General features: G+C 37.2%; 1 protein-coding gene across 1 annotated transcript in view; it reads left to right on the forward strand.

The window, feature by feature from the left end:
- Positions 1-20,639, forward strand: part of MDGA2 (MAM domain containing glycosylphosphatidylinositol anchor 2) — a 1,014,104-nt gene that overhangs the window by 970,803 nt on the left and 22,662 nt on the right. Inside the window, exons 13-14 of the mRNA XM_004698562.3 lie at positions 3,646-3,801; positions 4,269-4,427. Of these exons, the coding sequence (XP_004698619.1) occupies positions 3,646-3,801; positions 4,269-4,427 (315 nt within the window). The remainder of the gene's footprint in view (positions 1-3,645; positions 3,802-4,268; positions 4,428-20,639) is intronic.

Raw genomic sequence — 20,639 nt, forward strand, 5'->3', positions numbered from 1 at the left:
TTCACAGAACAAATGAGAGAGTAAGTGAGCAAAAAACAAAGGGGCATGAGCAATAGAGCTGTTTTTGTTTTTTTTTCACCTGAATTATAATTTCCTATTTGGGGGGAAAATCAAGCAAAATTTTGGAAACCATATATTACAGATTATTTGAAATATTTTTATTTTAATGGAGTCCTGATAATCAGCCAAACTGATGTATTTTAGAAAACTAGTGAAAAACCTCAAGACAAACTAAATCTTCAGTTTTTTATCTTTGTGTACATTTTTAACATTAAACTTTTCTATTTCTTTATTACAGTTTCTAATTTTACATTGAATTTTGATAACTATATCAATCCATGCATTTTCTTTACCTGTAAAAAATTCTTTATTCCAATAAACATTTCATGAAATTTGATTTTAAGAGGCTTCTAATGAGCTCATATAAAATAACCAGCCAATCATAATATTATTGTAGTCCTTAAATTTTAAAAAATTTACCTGCCAAATTTTCACAAAATGTTTTAAATAATGTTTCCTCACTGTAAAACTACAAATACCACAAATTAATGAAAAATGACTTAGATTGGTATACTCCTTTGTCTGATTTTAATAAATTGAACTATTTTTCACCTCTCAGTATATTGTCAACAGTTTACCTGTCACATATCAAATAAGCCAAATTATGAAAAATCTTAGGCATGACTAACCTTTTTTAGATTGTTTTAAACTGTAAATTGAGTAGATTCTACTTAGAAATGTAGATATACAGAAAAGTACCTTGTTATTCTCAGGTAATATTTGTTTTTCATTAAAAAAATAAACATTTTTTAAGTAGGCTAAATTTAAAATTACTATACTTAATTTTAAAACAAGTACTTAAAACATAATATTTAATAAAATTCAAGGGTTAAAATATTAACCCTTTAAGTTTATTTTTCAATGTTATTAGTGTACAAATTATCTATAATTTAAAACTGAAAATATTTTAAATCAAACAGTGCCCTTAGGGGATTGTCATAACTTCAGAGTAGCAACTAATGAAATCTTATATTGTGTCTAAAAGACATTACCATATCCATACACATATTATAACCAGCCTGGTTTCACCAAATTTATATCTTTAGTTGATAGCATCAGTGGATCATGAGCTGACTTATTACATGACAGATGTGATAAATATGTAACTAATGAACCCTTTACATGGTGTGTTAGTCTGGGTACTTTAGAGAAACAAATCCACAGAAACTCATGTATAGGAGAGAGTTTTATATAAAGGTTAAGTGCACATCAAGAAAACATCCCAACCCAGTGCTGCTCAAACCCACAAGTCCAACATTAACCCATGTCTGACACCAAACCACAAAGTCCTCCTCCATCTCACAAAACACACGCAATTATGCCGACTGCAGGAGCAAAGTCGAATCAGTGAGCGTGGAAGCATGTCAGCACTGGCAGGGGTCTCCACACGGCTGCTCCAGCACCCAGAGCTGCCTCGGGGTAGGTCCACGCGGCTTCTCCTCAGGGATGTCTTGCAGGAAGTGAGTCTTGCCAGCTGAAGCAGGGAACTGGCTAAGGCAGCTGCACCCTGGTCCAACCATCACAAAGCAAGAGACCTGAGAACTCGAAAGTCAAGACTCACGGAGCCATTTATCCCTCTGCCTTTCAATTAACCCCACCTATGTTTATCGGCCAGGTTGGCACAATAAACTAACTACCTCACATGGAATAGTGTTTATCCATAAATGTACTGGTTTAGAGTTTCTTGAAAGGTTATATTCCTGCAGCTGCATCTTACTAGATTGCAGAATATAAACAGAAACAAACTCAAAATGTGAAAGGAAGGCTTTATAAGGTAAAGAATTCTGTTTTCTTTACATTTCTAAGTGCCAATTGTTTCGAATTAGTGCAGAGACATGATCCCAGCCCTAAAGCTCCTATTCCTAAGAATATGGGATACAAAAATAAAATAAAATAATGAAATCATAGATCATTGCCATCTAGCCAATTCTGAATATTAGGGAGCCTATATTCATTGGGTAGAATGGCAACTTTATATTTTTACCAATTTTATTGGCATTTCATCCACATGTCCTACAATTCAGCAATTCAATCATGTCAAGAAGAGTTGTCCCATTGCCACCAGAATCAATTCTAGAAGATTTTCTTTAGGGAGCAGAAAATCTTGTCTTTCTCCTGCAGAACCAGTGGTGTTTTCCCACTGCTGACATCTGCAGCCCAAAGGGTACCATAACGCCACCAGGGCTCTGGAGGAAATGAAATACATCTAACTAATTTGAAGGAGAGGAATGGGACTCAAATCAGGTCCCTGTACTTTTTTTTTTTTCCCTGTACTTTTTTATATATGTTATTAATTCTCTCACTGCCATCTAGTCGTTGTTGCCTCAGAGCGAGGGAACTGCCCCTGCGATTTTCCTAGAGGTAACTCTTTATGGCAGTAGCAGGCTGCCAATAGCTCCCGTGGATGTCTGGTGGTTTAGAATGGCTGATCTTGAGGTTAGCAGCCCAACAAGTAGTCCGCTACATCATTAGAGTTCAGATTAATTTGTACTAATCTGAATTCAGCGTTGACTTTCCATTTATTAGTTTATCTCTGCCAAATATTTTTTCCCTTTGTGACTCATGAACTAGGATTACAATGATTTGACAAAATTGTTATGAAGTGCTTTGAAATAATACAAATTATATTTAATATTTTTCACAATTGCAGATATATAGGGTTCAAGTTTTGCCTGTTATGGATGTTAATCAACTTTTTTATTTATTCCAGTGAAATAGGTCCCACTGAGGTCACCTTTCTATCCTTAGAAGCATAGCAGCTACTTTCAGGAGTAGTTGAAGAAAACTATCTCTGAATTTGTGGTAGGCATGTAGTGAGCAGCCAAGAAACCCTAGTCCTTTCATGGGACTTGATATATTTTCTCAATTTTCTTTCATTGCACATAAATTGCAATCATCTGGCAAATGCTTATTAAAAGAAGTTACGTATGCATTATTTTATAAAATAACTTTCTGTTATCTCACTGTGTAAACTTCTGCTTGTGCAAGTGAGTATATGTGAAAGCATTTTTAGAAAAGGTGTGAAAAATTATAAATTCAAGGAATCCTCCTTTCAATGTTGTTAACCCACTGCCATTGAGTTGACGGTGACACACAGGGACCCTGTAAACCAGAGTCACACTGTCCCTGTGGGCTTCAGAGACTCTGAAGGAGCAGACAGCCTGTCTTCCTCCCACTGAGCAACTGACCAGCTTGAACCCCACACGTTTCTGTTACTAGTTCAATGTTTAACCCACTCTGCTTTCATAAGGATCATTTCAATTGACAGTGTTGTTATGATTCTTTCTATAACTCCAACGTGAAAGTCGTGAAAGTTTTACAGCCATAATTCAAACACGAATCTGATTAATTTCAGTTGTCCTGATATTTAGGGGAAAGTGATTGGTGACAAATTATTCAGTAGGGGATGGATTTACATATCCCAGTTCTTCTTCTTCATTGGAATTGGAATAGGTTTATGTTCAGAGTCAAATTTGTACTTTTGTATTTGTCTTGTGTCATTCTGATGCCTTTTCACTATTATTCCTTTCTAATGCTTCATTAGATGGGGAGTGCAATCCTTATACTAATTTACTGTGTTAACAGGAGAATTTCACTGTGGATTTGAAGATGGTAACATTTGTTTATTTGCTCAAGACGATACAGATAATTTTGACTGGACAAAACAAAGTACTGCAACAAGAAACACAAAGTATACCCCTAACACCGGACCAAGTGCCGATCGAAGCGGCTCCAAAGAAGGTAGGAGTTGAAGAAGGGTGTGTTTGTAGCCACTGTCCACTAGCCTGGGAATTTGAAAACCGCTCATAATATGAAATTCATGACAATATTTACACATGATTTTAAGATTCTGGAGAATACATTTACATTTGTATATAGAGTATTAATAATTTGGTATATCTAAATATATATATATATATATACCTGACATGTAATTCAAAGATTAAGAATATGTTTGGGACAATTCATGATTTAATTTTCAATTTTGTCTCATATTTTTAAAATATATTTTAGCGACTGTAGCCTTAATTATGTAAGTCATTTCTTCTTTGGATTATATTTTGAAGTCTGTGTGGACATACATTATATGAATGAAATGCAAATTCCTCTACTAGTGCTTGCCTCCTATGAACTTGCTAAGACTCAAAGACTGAAACTTTCATGTTACCTAATAATACTGTTGTTTCAACCCTCAATTATTTTTAAAGGTTTTTATATGTACATTGAGACATCTCGACCCCGACTGGAAGGCGAAAAGGCTCGACTGCTCAGCCCTGTTTTCAGCATAGCTCCCAAAAATCCTTATGGGCCCACCAACAGTGCATATTGTTTCAGCTTCTTTTATCACATGTACGGACAGCATATAGGTAAGATGGACAAATTAACACACCCCTTCAAAAGAAATCGTAATTAAGGGAAAGAGAGGTTCACAACAGATCTCTTTCACTAGTTGGCACCATTTTCCTGTCCTCCTCCTATTCCTGACTCGCTCTCCCTTGCCCTGGGTGAACAGAGACCAACTGTGTCTTTTATGACCACCTGTAAGCTTTTAAGACCCTGCCACTATTCAGTGAAGGAGGACATAGGACAGAAGCACTAAACATGGTGTTAGGTCAAGTAAAGAAATGTCTCCTGGAAACAATGACCCTGAGCCTCTAAAACAAACAAACAAGCAAAGTTAAATGCCTGCCTTGAGCATTATGCTCGCTTAATAACTATCTATACCTGATCAATTTGACAACAGCAAATCAAAAGATTAAATAGGAACTCTAGAGGATAGTAAATTTATGTTAATTGGGAAGAAACCACTTAGAAAAGCAGGAGGCAATTGATTAGACCACTTGAAGAATGTAATTAATGCCACTGAATTGTACATGTAAAAACTCTTGAATTAGTTATGCTTTCCTGTGTATATTCTCGAGAACAATCAAATAAGTCAAATAAATCTTTTAAAAATTAAGAAGAAAAAGTTTACAAACACATCATAACATTTTGTCATAAAATAGCATTATTGATTTTAAATGATTTACTTACACATCACAGAATAATATAATAAAAATCTTCTTGCACTCTTTCCTAATACAATGAATCTGCATATGCAAATTTGAAGTTTTTAGAGGAGAATCTATTGGGATCCTAACTCTAACAAATGAGCTATCTTATTTATTATTTTTTGGTTTTGTGTAAGAAGGCTATTTCTTTCCAGAGAGATTTGCTTGAGATGACAGAATGCATATTAATGATGATTAAAAATTTTTATTATCATATTTGGGAGAGATATCTTTAGTGTCTGTCAACGCATTCTAACTATTTGTGTGTGTGTGTGTTTTCTTATTATTATTTTACAATATTAAATATACTTAGTAGAATTTACAAATTGTCCTTGGTCCTGAGGAGGATACGAACTCCCTTTGGGAATGAAATGGATAGGCCAGTCTTCCGTTTCAGGGAGTCCATCTACCATTTGGATTCCTGTGGATGTGTCAATTCATGTCTTTCCTGGTCGACCAGATCATTGAAAGCTTGAGGCTGGGCATCAGGACAGTCTCTTGGCTTCCTTTCAGCAAAGCACAGCAATGCTGCATACTAAAATCAAGGCAAAAATATCATACATTGAGTCAAGACTAGATGAACTGCTTAATTTTATCATTGTCTGAACCCTTCGCTCTTTGCATGTTTTATATCCTCAGACCCGCATCATTTGTTAACCTGGGTGGCATATATAGTCAAAGGTTTACAAATTGAGTTAGGTATTATATTCATTCTCTTATAAGCCTAAATTTAAAATTAGATTTTTTTTAGGAGCCTATAAAGTGATTGAAGATAGTACTTAATGGATAACTGTGAATAATACTTGTGGTTTTAACGGACTAAATACATTTTTATCCAAGAAGTTATAACTATTTAATAATATAAAATGAATCATCAACCATCACTACTCTAAGAAAAGAGATTTTTCTTTGTGGAAAAGTCAAATCTGTTGCACTGGTTATTTATGAAGTTGCTCTGGTGGCACAGTGGGAGGCTAACCACAGGATCAGCAAGTCCAACCTATCAGCTACTTCATCTGAGGAAGATGACACTGTCAGAAACCTTAGGGTACAACACTACTCTGTCCTTCTGTGTTAGTCTGGGTAGACTGGAGAAACAAATCCATTGACACTCCTATGTGTATAAGAAAGAGGTTTATATATGAGAGCAATTGAACATTGAGAAAACATTCCACCCCAGTCCAGATCAAGCCCATAAGTCCCATGTTAGCCCATATGTCTGATACCAATCTATAAAGTCCTCTTCAGACTCACAAAACACATGCAATGATGCCAAGTGCAGGAAGATCACAGGCCATTAGGTGGGAATTCTTGTAGATCTAGTGGCATTGTAAGCATTTCAGCACTGGCAGGGGACTCCACGTGGTTCCTTCAGCTCCCAGGGCTTCACAGGGTAGGTCCATGTAGCTTCCTCTCAGAATTGCCTCGCAGGAGTGAGCAGAGAGAGTGTGTCTTCCGCCTCCAAGGAGGAAATACAGGAATTCCCAGAATCCTCAGGAGAAGGCCATGCCCACACAGAGGCCTCCTTGGGTATACAATGATTGACAGGCTAGACTCCATCCTTTTACTTGTACTCCTCTCAAATTGACAACAGATTATGTAACAACTACACCTCCAGAGTCCCAGTGCATCTGAATCAACTCATTGGGAATGAGTTCATTTTGTTTTGTTTTAGTTATCTATTGCTGTGCATCAAAATTTCCTATAATCCAGTGATTTAAAACAAAAGTAATTATCTCAAAGTATGAGAGTCCCGAGTTTGATTCCTGGTGAATGCATCTCATATGCAATTACCACTCATCTGTCACTGGAGGCTTGGCTGTTTCTATAATGTTTTATAGGTTTCTGTACAGATTCTAGAATTAGATGGACTAGGAAAAAATGCCTGTTGGTCTCCTGAAAATTTGATAGTAAAAACATTATAGATCACCAATGTGTGATTGCAACCAGTCAAGGGGATCATGTAGAACTGGACTCAGTAGTGTTTCATTCTGTTGTGCACGGGGTCTCCATCAATCAGGATCCAGCTAACAAAAACAGTAACACTATTACTGTTGGGAAGAAGAACCTATTGGAATGCATCTTGGAATTTGTCTGATAATACTTGCTGGTTAAAACAGTTATCAAAATGGACTGAAGCACAAAACATTCCTCCAAATGAAAGTTGCAGTGTACTAACTTTAAAATAACTATTGATTTACATGTATACTATTCAAGAGTGGCTAATGATATTTATATAAGAGCCTCTCAGCACTCCTGCAATTTCTAATATTCACTGCAGTTCCTGATGAATCAGTGAATATTTAATGTCCTTGCAAAGGAATTGAACCTCATATGAGGTCATTGCATATGACAATAGCTTATTAAAAGCTGGTAAATATATACTTTCATTTATAAAGGAAATCTTCATTAAAAGAAGAATGTGAGATATAACTATCATATGATACTAGGACACTAAAGATAAAAATGCATAAATTACTTAGGAATGCATTAGTGAACTTAGTCATGATGCCTAAATAAAGTTGGGGATCTAAAATTTTAATTTTGATTTAGATCAGTGGGTAGCAGGAAAAGGAGTTAATTAATCGAAACTTATCTTTTATGAATTTTGAGGATAAAGAAGTGATAATGTAGAGAGAGAATGTTGTCAAAGGGCCTTAATGGGAGATAAAGTTGTTATTAGAAATGAGACCCATAAAACAGAGAGAAACAAGATTCCGGATGAGATAGGAATTCAGAGCTCTGGTAGGAAATTAGCCTGGAGAGAGGAACTAAGGACACTGCCTTATGGTGGGGGGGGAGGGGGGGGGGATTAAGTACAAATAGGCCTTCTGATAGGAGACCTGGTGGCATTGTTGGTAAGAGTTGGACTGCGAACCACAAAGGCGATCTTTCAAACCTACCAGCCACTCGGTGGGGGAAATAGAGGCCGTCTGCGCCTGTAAAAATGACCGACTTGGGAACCTTCTATAGCATCGTTATGTGTCAGAATTGACTCCGTGGCAGTAGGTTTGGTTTTTTGGTCCCTTCTGTGCAGTAAGTAGATGAAAGGGTTTCTTTTCTTAGCAACCTTTTTTCTTCTTCTTTTTATTCTTGATGAAATCAAAATGGAAGTTGCATGTTCAAAGAGTAGATAACTTTAGGAAAGCAGTGAATGGGAACAAAAATCAATTAGGGGTAGCAAGATGGTTGGAGAGATTGGAGATTAGAACACAAATCCTCAGGATTCTAAAATGTGTTTTAGAATCTATGGTTCAGTTTGAGTCTCCAAAACTTCTGCCAAATCCTACTGTTTGAGCTTCCTAATAGTCTGTCTCCTTGCCTATATTTTCTAGGTAAAAGACCATTTTCTAAAATCAGTAACAGCTTTCTGTTTTCCCTATTGTCTGGTAAGAACAGGATTCTCCATGCTCACATCTTCTAGCCTTTCAATTTCTCCCATGCACAACAGAATGCAGCAGTGGCCTGGAGGAGAGGAGGACATCATGTTTGGTAAAGTAGGGGGTCAGTACAAAAGAGGAATCTGCTCAGTATGATGGATTGACACAGTGGTCGCAGCACTGGGCTCAATCACATTTGAGAGGATGGTGCAGGGCCTGGTAGTGGTTCATTCTGCTGAACATAAGGTCCTTATGATCAGACTGACTCAACAGCACTTGAACTCCACACAGCAAAGTATGTTTCCATAGAGGAGAAGAATATAGTGTATATTTGTTGTTACAAAGGTGCAAATATAAATAAATAATGACTAATATGCTCAAGGGACTCAAAATCTAGCAGAAAGGTATATACCAAACCAACATTATGATATTGACATCCATTAGGTGCAACGAGAGGGGAAGAGGGTCAGAAGAGCAGAGAAAAATTTTAGAAGATATTTCTTAACTAAATTTTGAAGAATTTGTTACATAAATGGTATAAAAGATAGAAATATACTTATTCTATCACTTAATTTTAAGTTGTTCATTACTATAGTAATGTTTACAGAGTGTCAAAGCAAGTATTTATACATGTAAGTCATTTTGACTGGCCTGACCAATCATAGAGTTCAGTATAACGAAGGACTGCGCACCTGAAGTTTCCCTGTATGCAACTCAGCTTGATTTGGGAAACTTGATCTACCGCTACATTAAAACAACCCAAAAGGGAAACCCGAGGTGCATATATCCTGGAGATTCTTAGGTTATAAATAATGAATTTATATTTTCCCATAAATGATGCAAACAATTAATGTGCTAGGCAGGATTGGCTAGAGAAACATCCAGTGAAACTCATACATGTGTAAGAAAGAAATGTATATCAAGAAGTAATTTTATATTGAGAAAGCATCGCAGCATCAAGTTCTTGGGCCCAGTGCTAGCCAAAGACCTCTTCAGACTTACATAGCTAAAGGCCTATGACATAGAAAGGTGAAGGGAGATGCAAGGAATTCACAGGCCGGCAGGTGCAAAGTCTCTTGGAAACATGGTAGGGTGTAGACAACTCAGAGGTTAGTTCCCAGGGTTAGCTGCCCATTTGGGGCTGCCCATGGAGGCAGACACAGAATCCAAGAGAGGATGAAGTTTAAGGGAAAGAGAAAGGAGAAGTTCTCTTTTGTTGAAAAGACCACACCCACAGGGAGGCATCATCAGGTGATGACCCGATTGATTGGTTGGATTCCACCCCTCCACTTTCATAGACATTCGAGGTGGCATAAAATCTAATAACCACAGGCCAACCTTTGCCAACTTGACACCATTTTAATTATTCATAATCGCCAAAGACTATTATAAATTTTGTTTGTGCCCAACAGGATAAAACTAAAATGTGGACAACTGAAAATGTACTCACCCCCACTTAAATCTTATATTCTATAGGTGAACAAAGCAAAAATATTGTATGGCTCACAATTGCAGGCTTGTGAACACCTACACCTAAATGCTATTATCTATCAATATCCTGCCCCATGCCTTTAAACTCCTCCATTTGGGGTATCCAATTTCTATCAACCTAGTGCTCTGAGGAGACAAGCGTATTCTTTAAATCAAAGAATCTTCCTTCGAGTTAGAACCTGGGTGTCTGCTTCCATGAGCAAAGTCAAATCTAGAGCAGGCCGTTTCTCAAGGCAGGAACCAGTATGCACCCACTCTAGGAGCCAAACCTCTTCCCCTTCATCCAGTCTGGTTCTGGTCAACTCAGTTCCAACCATTTCAAGCTGGGTTCCTGAGTACCTTAGAGAGCTAGAGAGTTTCCCACATGACTTCCCTGTCACAAGGTCATGCCAGAGGCTCAGGTTCCCTGCAACTCTTTAAACTTCAGATCAGCCAGCCTGCTCTCATCTCTCCTCTAGCCCCTGTGAACCGGGTCCATGGATATCAGTGGACAGACTCAACCTGTCTCTCCATTGCTGCACTTCCCCCACTTTAATTCGGCAATCTAGATGGTCACCTAGTGAGCATTTCAGGCTCTCCACCTGCTACTTTTGACTTTCAGTCCTGGAGCTGAGAGATCTCTCAAGGGCACAGACGTTTCTGCACTAGGTGCATCCACAGGAAAACAACTTACTCAAGATTCAAAAAAATCAAAGTCACTTTTTTTCCAGCCTTCCATTTCCCAACAGTCCTTTTGTATTTCTTTTCAATTGCAAATGTCCTTTCATTGGAGGCACTCAGTAGGGCATACCTTCATTAAGCCTCTGCCTAAGCTTCAAACAAAAATCCATTTCCTCCCAACAACTCCTAATGCTACATGTAACAGGTCCAATTGTAAAGGCTGAAAGCAGTCTGCCTTACAAGTTCTCTCTTATCATTAATTTCCAATATTTGTTTCTATCACACATTATGTCAATAACAGTGATTAGGAGAAATCAATATAATCCTAGTACAAACAAATTCAAAACACAATTCTTTTAAAACACTCTCTTGTAGGAAAGACCACACTCTCAAAGTGGACTCCAACCCTAGATGCTCAAACAAATTAAGGTTGAAATGAAATCTAACCCCTACAATGATCTACCAGTATATATACACATAGCTGAAAGCCTGATGTTTTGGGCACATCCTTATGTTTTAATAAATAAGAAATTTAATGTGTCCATTTTACTGACATTAACAGAAATTTGATTTATAGACAAGTGACTCCCAGGTCTTGAGGTAAGCAAGTCAGAAATTAACATGAATTTGGTCATGTCAAGTAACCATAGGAAATCTATAGGCTCATTTTAGGGCCTAGATTCAAATATTTTATCAAAAATATATACAATAAGTATCTATAGTTAAATATATCAAGGATATAAATATAGAGAACTAGTTAATATAAATGATAAGTAATATTTATATAAAATAAAAAATAGACACTACTTTATATGAAATAATATTAATCATAGGAATCATTATTACACCATGCCATAAGTAACTCCAACAATGTTAGCTATCGCTCAGGAGATAACAGAGCACTTAGTTCATGTTGCCTTTTGTACTGTAATCCTTCAGCACCAGAAATGAGCAAAGTCCTATCTAGTGCCCAGCACCTGATCAAAAGATGAAAAGTAGGAAGCAAAGGAAAAGAATAAAGCAGTGAAAGTTCTGCTTGGCTTGTTTTATGGAACTATATAGCATTTGAAAGTCCTTGGGGAAGATTAAATTCATATGTATTGGTTTCCGGTGCCTACTAAAAGATAAACACAGAGCCTCTGAAGATTTAAAATTACTTTTAAAGAGTATTAATGCAATCCATCATATTCACTTTGGAATTTTTTAGTGATAACACTATAATAATGTGCTGAATCAGCTTTGCTGAATCTAGCTTCTCTTGAATAGTTTTATTTTGTCTCAGGAATTCTAATTTTGTTGACCAGGATGACCCGAACATAAGTTTAGATAACTTTTAACACTAAAATATCTTTCATAAATTCAAGAACTGAAAATGAACGCATTTTCCTGTTAAGATTATTTTTATTGTCATTTCGAACATAGACCAGTGAACTGTTTGTAGTCATTAATTGGATTAATGGTTGAAATCAATAGTGTGCATGTAAAAATAAGTCCTTTAAGTTTTTATTTATTTGAAAGAATTTATATCAATCAGTTGCAGTGGAGCTTTTGTTTTGTTTTATAAGAGAAGTGATATATGCTCAATTGTTTTACTCAAAACCTCACATTTATAAATATTTTTAAGTCTAACAAACAAACTCACTGCTATCAAATGAATCCTGATACATAATGACCCTAAAAGACAGAATGGAATTGTATCTGATTTGCTAAATATTGTTGGAAGCAGAAAGCCTCATTTTTCTGTGGAATGGCTAGGGGATTCAAACAGCTGCCAGGGCAAATTACCAGCCTGAGGTCTAATTCATTATGACACCAGGGCTCCTCAAAATCTAATTAGAATTAGGAAAATTCAAACGTGGTATCTGTAGACCTCGTCAAAACATTTTTTACATAGTATACTTTCAATAAACAGTCACTGAGATGATTGAAGTTTAAGTTCATGTGAAGATGTAAAGTTTATACTATGATGTAAATGTATATGTATATTTTATATATAGATAAAAATATATATTATTTATAAAGTTTATTATTTATATTTATTTATATATTATATAATATGTGTTGTATATTGTATTGTGTATAATATATTGTATATTATATATAATAGATTAGATAAATCTTATATATTTATAAATACATATTATTTATATGTTTATTATTTATAAATTTATGTAAATTTATATGTTAAAAGAAATATACTTTTCATGTCATTAAAAATGAAAAATGTATTTCCAAATGAAAACAAACAGAAAAACAACCCATGGCCATTGAGTTGTTTCCAACTCATAGCAAGCACATAGGCTTGGGAAACTGCATTTCTGTGGGACCAGACAGTTTCACCTTTCTTTGACGGGGCCAGGGATGGTTGGAAATGCTGATCTTGGCTTTAGCAGCCTGGGGCTTAACCCACTTTAACATTAGAGATCAGTAAATTGGAAATCAAGCTATTGAATTCTAGTATAATGAGCTCTTATTACTGGTATAAAAATCCACAATGAAAAATCATATGCATTTATATGTATTCCATTAAATTAAGTGTTTTATAACTTTAAGTAAGTTTTGTAGGATATTGAGTACACATTACTTTGTAGGGCTAATTACAACTAATATCAAATTCTAAAGATATTGTCGCTTTAGTCATATATGATAATTACATTTATTTGGGTTTGATTTCTTGCCAATTTAATCTGAATAGTAAATCCCAAGATAAATAAAACTTCCACATAGAGTAGTAATTCATTCAATTCATTCACCATCATCTGTTTGCAATTAGACTTCACGTAACTGAAATAAGTATACACTGGTAGTTTAAAAACTATAGAACAATGAAATGTACATGGGTGGGTTGGTGAAGGCATCCTTTATCGTTAATATGCTATCTATTGCTAGATTTCTAGATATAGAAGCTAAGTGGAGTAATTCTCATGAATGGTTGTGGGGGAGCTGATAAGTTATTCTTCTCTTTCTGAAAAGCAGTGAAGTCTTATGAGAATTCAGCAAAGAATATCATAACCCAACCCAACCAATTACCATTAATTTAGTGAGCCATCGTTTGTAGGATTGGCCGAGCATAGAACAAATGGTGATCATGTCAGCTGTCATTTAGTCAGCTCCAATTCATGTCAAATCTATGCTCAATGTAACAAAATGCTGTTCAGTCCCGTGCCATCTTTATGATGGTTGGCATGTTGACCATCGTCCACTGCTATGGTAACTGTGCAGTATCTTCCAAACTAGAGTGCTTATTTTCCCCAACTGTATTGCACCATATTCAGTTGTGATCCACAGGGTTTTCATGAGCTAATCTTTAGAAGTGGATCACCAGACCTTTCTGATTAGACTGTCTTAATTTGGAAGCTCTTAAAACCGTCTACCATGGATGACTTTGTTGGTATTTGAGATACTGGCAGCATAGTTTCTATCATCAGAGTAATATGCAAGACACAATAGTATGGTGGAACAAAGGAACAATATTTTATTTAAATCACACAAATTATTTTTCAAGCATTTTTCAAAAATTATACAGTATGCTATACTTTGTTAGTCCAGTGACTAACTAATAGATCCAAAACAATTTATTGGTCTTATTAATGTTTAGCATGCTGTTTACTTATTTGTGTTTGATTTTCTTGGAAGCCCTCCCTGTTTGGGATTAATGTCCAAAAGCATATCAGTCATCTAACATCACACAGAAATGTGTCCTGCATCTGCTCTTCTGTTGAGCAGAATGCTTTCTTCCTGATGCAGTAGGGTATCAGTTCAAATAATAATTAGGAACACTGAGTGCCCATAACAGCACTGGGAGACATCAAAAGATGATTCATAAAGCTAAACCCGCTACGAAGCTCACCATGTACAGTGGAATAATGCTAGGAAGTTCACCTTTTAAGTGGTTTGTGGCTTAAGTGTAAGGTGACCAGATTTTAACATTGGTAAAGCGGGACACCATTGATGAAACTCATATCCTGGCGAAATAGCCATATGGCACCTGAAAACCGTATACCCTAGCTTGTTGTGCTCCAAAATTCGGGACTTTTTTAAAACGCCGTGGAACGTGGGAAAATTTGTTGAAAACCGGGACTGTCCCGCCAAAAGTGGGACGTCTGGTCACCTTACTTAAGTGCCTCTTCACTGTTTTCAGATTGCTGAATCTGTTAAATGGTAATGAAATCTCTCATTAACTTTCCTGGTAGCTTTAGATCTGAGGGAAGAATCTAGCAGTATTCACGTCAATAGTGTTAATATAAAAGGTGAAAAAAAGCTTAACAATACATTCTATTATTTATAGATGAATAAATAGGAAGACATAGAGACAGAGAAAATGATGCTTCCATGGAAAGAAGCACAGTATAGAAAGAGGCTAAATGTCACATAGCAGATAAAGAATGAGAAAAAGACTTACTGACTCCCTTCAGGAGAAAATAAATTTTGTATAGCATGTGCTTTATCTTTTCAATACAGCACATACAATTATGAACTTGGTGAAGCAATAAAAAGATGAGATGCTACAACTACGAACCTTGAAGAAGAGGGAACTGAATAAAAGACAGGTAGAAATAAAAGAAAGTGTGATAACCTAATAAAAGACTGCAGAGTCACAAATAATCAAAGAACATAACAAAAAAGACACTAGAAAAACTGTGGAAAATAAACATCAGTGATGTGGAGGAAAACCTGGAGATTGTTCCTCACATTAAGTGGGGAGGAATGTAAAAGATAATAGATTTTTCAGCAAGCAGAACTGCACCAGGGAAGAGAAAACAAAAAGCAAATCTTGAGAACCTCAGGTATTAATTCATACGCATTACCCCAAGTACAATATTAGCAAATTGCCTCGGCCCATAAAAAAAAGAGTAGTAAATTATCAAGTAATCTTTTCCATTACTCTAACATGCCTTATCAATAGAAAAAGGAAATATTATTTAAAAATTTAGTAGCTAATAATGGTGGCATAATATACATAATAAACTATGTATGTTAACTAAAGTTTATGTACAATTACCTTGTATAAATTACTACTCTCCTCATCTCTAACCTGGTGATAAAATTGAGGTTAAGTAAAATTAAGAGAATAAGCCAAATTTAATCAGTTAGTAAATGAAAACTGGGATGTGAAGAATAGCATCTTTTTATTTTTAAAGCAGGCATTCTTCTCTGTGTATTTATGCATAATATTCTCTAAACAAAACAGAAATTCTCTGAAAAGATGAATCATAATAAATGTATTCTATATATTCTCAGGTGTGTTGCATATGCATTGATGTTTAACTATATATATTGGTTATGTAGTAAATCAACGCAAGCAGTACATACCAAACTATTTAGCAGGCTCTGCAATTTAATGTTGATTTTTGAACAGTTTTCCTTCCTTTCTGTGTTTAAAAACAAGCCACAGTAAACTTATTTTCTACTTAAACAACAAAAAAGTCATAATAAAAACGCTAAAAGGAAGGTCAAGAAATTATTTGTTTTGTTTTTTATTGTGAGAATTTTTAAGCTAAATATATTATCATACATTTCAGGTAATTAAGCATAGGATAAAAGTTTGAAAGTTATTATTCGTTTTAATAATTATATTCAATATTAATATAAGCAAATATATGTATATATACTACAGGTATAACTGCTACCCTTCCTGTGAAATAAGGCATTATGTGATTTGGATGTGGTGTGAATAGAATATGGTGTGTTCTCCGTGAGCAGTCATCTGTGGTCACACTACCTCTGTGGAGCCGAGGGCTTGAGTCAGGTGACCGCTGCTCCCTGCAGCCATGACCAGGCCCTTTCCAGGGCTCGTGGGCAAGGAAGGGCAGAGGAAGGTGTGAATTGCACCTGGTGACTCTGGTGCTCTTTTGCCTTTGGGGTGTGGCAGAACTAGGGGTTGCAAACTCTCCTCAGATCTAGGCATGCAACCGTAGGAGCTGAGGGGCTTCCACTCCGAGAATGCCAGGTCTGACCACACAGTGAGAATCAGGCCCCATGTGTCCGAAACTTCAAGAGGATGGCCCTAGGAGGACTACTGTGAGTCCTTCTCTCTGGCCTCTGATCAGTCTGTATCACTGCGGACACTTCTTGAAATCCACCACCGTCATCACCAGGCCCTGCTTTACTTCCAGGATGATCAACATGACGCCCTTCCACTTCAGTCCCAGCTCCTTGCCTAGCCAGTCAGAGGAGAAGCGTTCAGATCTGAATCCCAAAGACATCCTGGAAGTCAAGAGAAGAAAAACACCACGTGGCTTGGCTGACTTCGAACCTGGGAAACCCCACCTTCTTCACAGCCGCACAGTTGTGAGAATGGGGTGAGCTGGGACTCAGGGGTGCTGAATAGCCTTCTGAGGGCTCTTCCTTGGAGACCCAAATATGGAGACCGCTTGCCAGAAGCCAATTTAGAAGCCTGTGGACCGGTCCTGAGGGCGAGGGGTTCAAGGGAGGGGTCCCTGGAGCATGATGCCCCTGCCATAGGGAGCCCCATGACTATCAGTGGCCTTAAGCAGGCTGAGCTGAACGGCAGCCTTTCTGGGCATCCTCTTTGGATCCAAGAGTGCAGCTTGAGGGGCCGGAAGTCTCCCCCCTGTGAAGCTTGCAGTAAAAGCTCCCAGCACCCCCGCTGCTGCTGAAGCACCAACACCTCAGCCTAGGAGAACCCACGGCTGCACGTGCTTCCCAGGGGACCCGTTTCATCCAGCACCAGCACACCCACAGGGAGAGAAGCTGGTTGAATGTGGCAGCACAGCGAGGCCATCAGCCAGAGTTGCAAACTGTTGCACAGGGCAAGCGATCCTCACCTGCAGCCAGTCTGACATGGCATTCATTTGAAATGCCATACTCACCACATACCAGTGCATTCTTAAAGGAATAAAGCCCCCCTACTGCCATCGATATGGTAAGGCCTTCCCTGCGGCTGCCTTATCTTCCCACACCTGTGGTCCACCATGGACAAGAAGCCTCATTTACCCATCCTGACTGACACTCCCTGCCTATTTCCTGACCTATATCCTCTGGTACTATATGAACTTTGAGCTCTGGCCTATGTGGGGCAGCCAGATGGGGTGAGTGAAGGACAGTAACCTGCATAAAAGCTTAGAGGAAGCACCCCTCCCCACATACACTACCATGTGACTACCTGGCTCTCCAGGACCAGGGTCCCCAGTAAACCCTTTCCTGTCCCTGGCAGAGAGCTAGCAATCTAGCTAGCGAACTAGACAGATGCAAATACACAAAGCAACTAGGCGACGATGACTGTATTTGTAATTGGATCTTGTCCGAATGGAGTTTATGCATAACATGTTGTATAGAGAAGATAATGTGTGTACATGTGTTGTTAGGTGCCATGAAGGTGGTTCTGAATATTAGAGACCCTATGTAGAGCGACAAACCACTGCTCCATCCTGCCTGTCTTCACAATCATTGCCACGTTCGAGCCTACTGGGGCAACGACTGTGTCAACCATTCTCATTGAGGCCCTTTCTCATTTTTGCTAACGCTCTCCAGTCCAAGCATGGTGTCCTGCTCCAGAGACAAGTCTCTCCTACTAACATACCCGAAGTACATGAAACAAAGTCTTACTATTCTTACTCCCAAGGAACATTTTGGTTGTACTTATTCCAAGACAGACGTGTTTGTTCATGATTTGTTAAATATTTTTCACCAATATCATAATTCAAAAACATGAATTCATCTTTGGTTTTCCATGTTCATTGTCCAATTTACATATATGTATTAGGCAATTAAAATGCACAACATGGTTCTGGTACATGCCAGTCCTCAAGGAAACATCTTTGCGATTCAACAAGTTCAACAGGTCATTTTTAATAGATTTGAAATACAATACATTTTATTGATATCTCAATTATTGTGTCCATGGGTATTGCTTATGGATTCAAGTAAGATTAAATTATTGACAACTTCAGTAGTTTCTCAGTTTATCAAGACATTGCTTCTTGGTCCTGGTGTGAAGATTTTTATTTTCTTTATATTCAGGTGTAATCCATTCTAAAAATTCTAGTCTTGAAGTTAGTACTTCACATTTTCTTTGATTTCAGCAGGGAAAGCAAATGCATATACTAACATATTAATAATAGTTCTTGAAGAAATACAGAAAATTTCTTCAAAGTTTGGGGGTTAGCAGCTTTATAGATTAGGGCAGCCCTGATCATAAACCCAACTCCATTTTCACAGAGCAGCAAAGGAGCCTAGCCTTTCCTTCCTTAAATACTCCTGGTCATTTCTCTTCCTTGTCAATAAGTGTCCTCTGTGACATTTCCCCTCCACCTCAGAATAAGGCATTCTCATCTGCATTGCAAACCTAAGCAACCGGATGTCCTTTCTCCTCGGTGGTTTTCTCAATGGCCCCTTGTGCTCAGCAGAAGCTGCTCCTCCTGCCATTTTGACCTTTTTATAAAGTCATGACCCTCTAATTAACAAACCATCCTTGGCTAGCATTAATTATCCAGTTCTAGATCCTTCTTGCTTTTAATTTTAGTTGTCATATAATGACGTTGAGTCTTCTCAAATAGTGTTAGAATGTATAGGTATTTTTCTTTTTTAGAACAGTTTTATTGGCATATAATTCACACATCACACAATTCATTATTTATCATATTAAGAAGAGTTGTACAAAGATCACTATAATCAACTTTAGAATACTTTGTTCTTTCTTGTATTCATTATTATCAGCCCATCATTCTCCCCTAGCCACCCCTGCCATACCTCCAAGAGATCCTTAATCCAGTTAGTCACTATAGGTTTACCTCTACTTGGAATTAATATACATAAAAAACATACAAAAAACAACAGCAACAAAGAATAACAAAGTAGAACAGATAAAAACCTCAGGAAAAAACAAAATATTAAAAACTAGAACAAATGCAAAATGAATCAAGAGATATCCAGTGATAGGATATCATGTTTCAACCTGACTGCTTCTGCAGTAATCCACTTTCCAATGCGGTTTGCAAGGCTGTTCACATCCCTGGTCTCTGTCAGAGCAGGTGCACTAGAGGCTTCATCCATGTGTGTTCCCCTTCACTTTTTTTTAACTGAAACAACGTTAAAATAGATCAACAGGAAGAGCAAATGGTAAGATATTACATTGTAACCTAACTTCTGCCATAATCAACTTTACAATGCTCTGTGTCTTATAACAAGGCTATTCATATCCCTCCACTTTGGTCTGAGGATTCCAGGAGGCTTCATCCATGTGTGGACCCTGAAAATTGATTTTGCCCTTCCACTGTCCTCTGCAAACCAGCAGTTCACAATTTAAACGCTCATAGTATCCCTTCCTTCGTATTTGGATGTTATTATTTAAATCCTGGGATCACATAGGCTGGTGTACTGCTTCCATGTGAATTAGTTAATGCCTTATTTAGATGCAGTAAGGCAAGCCTTAAGACCCAGATGCTATTCTTTCTGATACTGGGGAATAGATGGGTACTACCATAACCATATCTCCAATGCTCTCTTCATGAGAGTGAGCATCAAGCAGGGTCTTGCATTAAGAACTGATTGTTCTTAGATTGTGGCTGGAATTAAGTACCAGCCTAAAATCCATTCATATGTGAATTATATATGCCTCTAGTTCACTTTATGTTAGAGAACATTATCAGTCATTCCCATGGGAAATAAGGTAGTTCTATTGATAGTGTCATTAGTTTAGCCAATGTATAGAATTTAAAACACTGTAGAGAAAAGGAAATTAGACAAATACAGACCAGCTTCAGAACACAATACAAGAATTGTTGGCATGCAGAGATTAAACTCTTAAATGATTGGACAATATTTGCATAAACATTGGTGTGGTGATAGGGAAAATTTTGCAAAATATTTGAGATTGTTAAGGTTTATTGTGCCAACCTGGCCAATAAACATATGTGGGATTAACTGAAGGGCAGAGAGATAAAATGGCTCCATGAGCCCCCACTTTTTAGTTCTTTTGTCTCTCTGATGGTCAGACCAGTGTGCGGTTGCCTCAGCTGACAAGGCTGACTTCCTG

This window comes from Echinops telfairi, unplaced genomic scaffold (assembly GCF_000313985.2).
Source record: "Echinops telfairi isolate 266 unplaced genomic scaffold, ASM31398v2 ScPeMD7_18;HRSCAF=68, whole genome shotgun sequence".
NCBI lineage: Eukaryota > Metazoa > Chordata > Mammalia > Afrosoricida > Tenrecidae > Echinops > Echinops telfairi.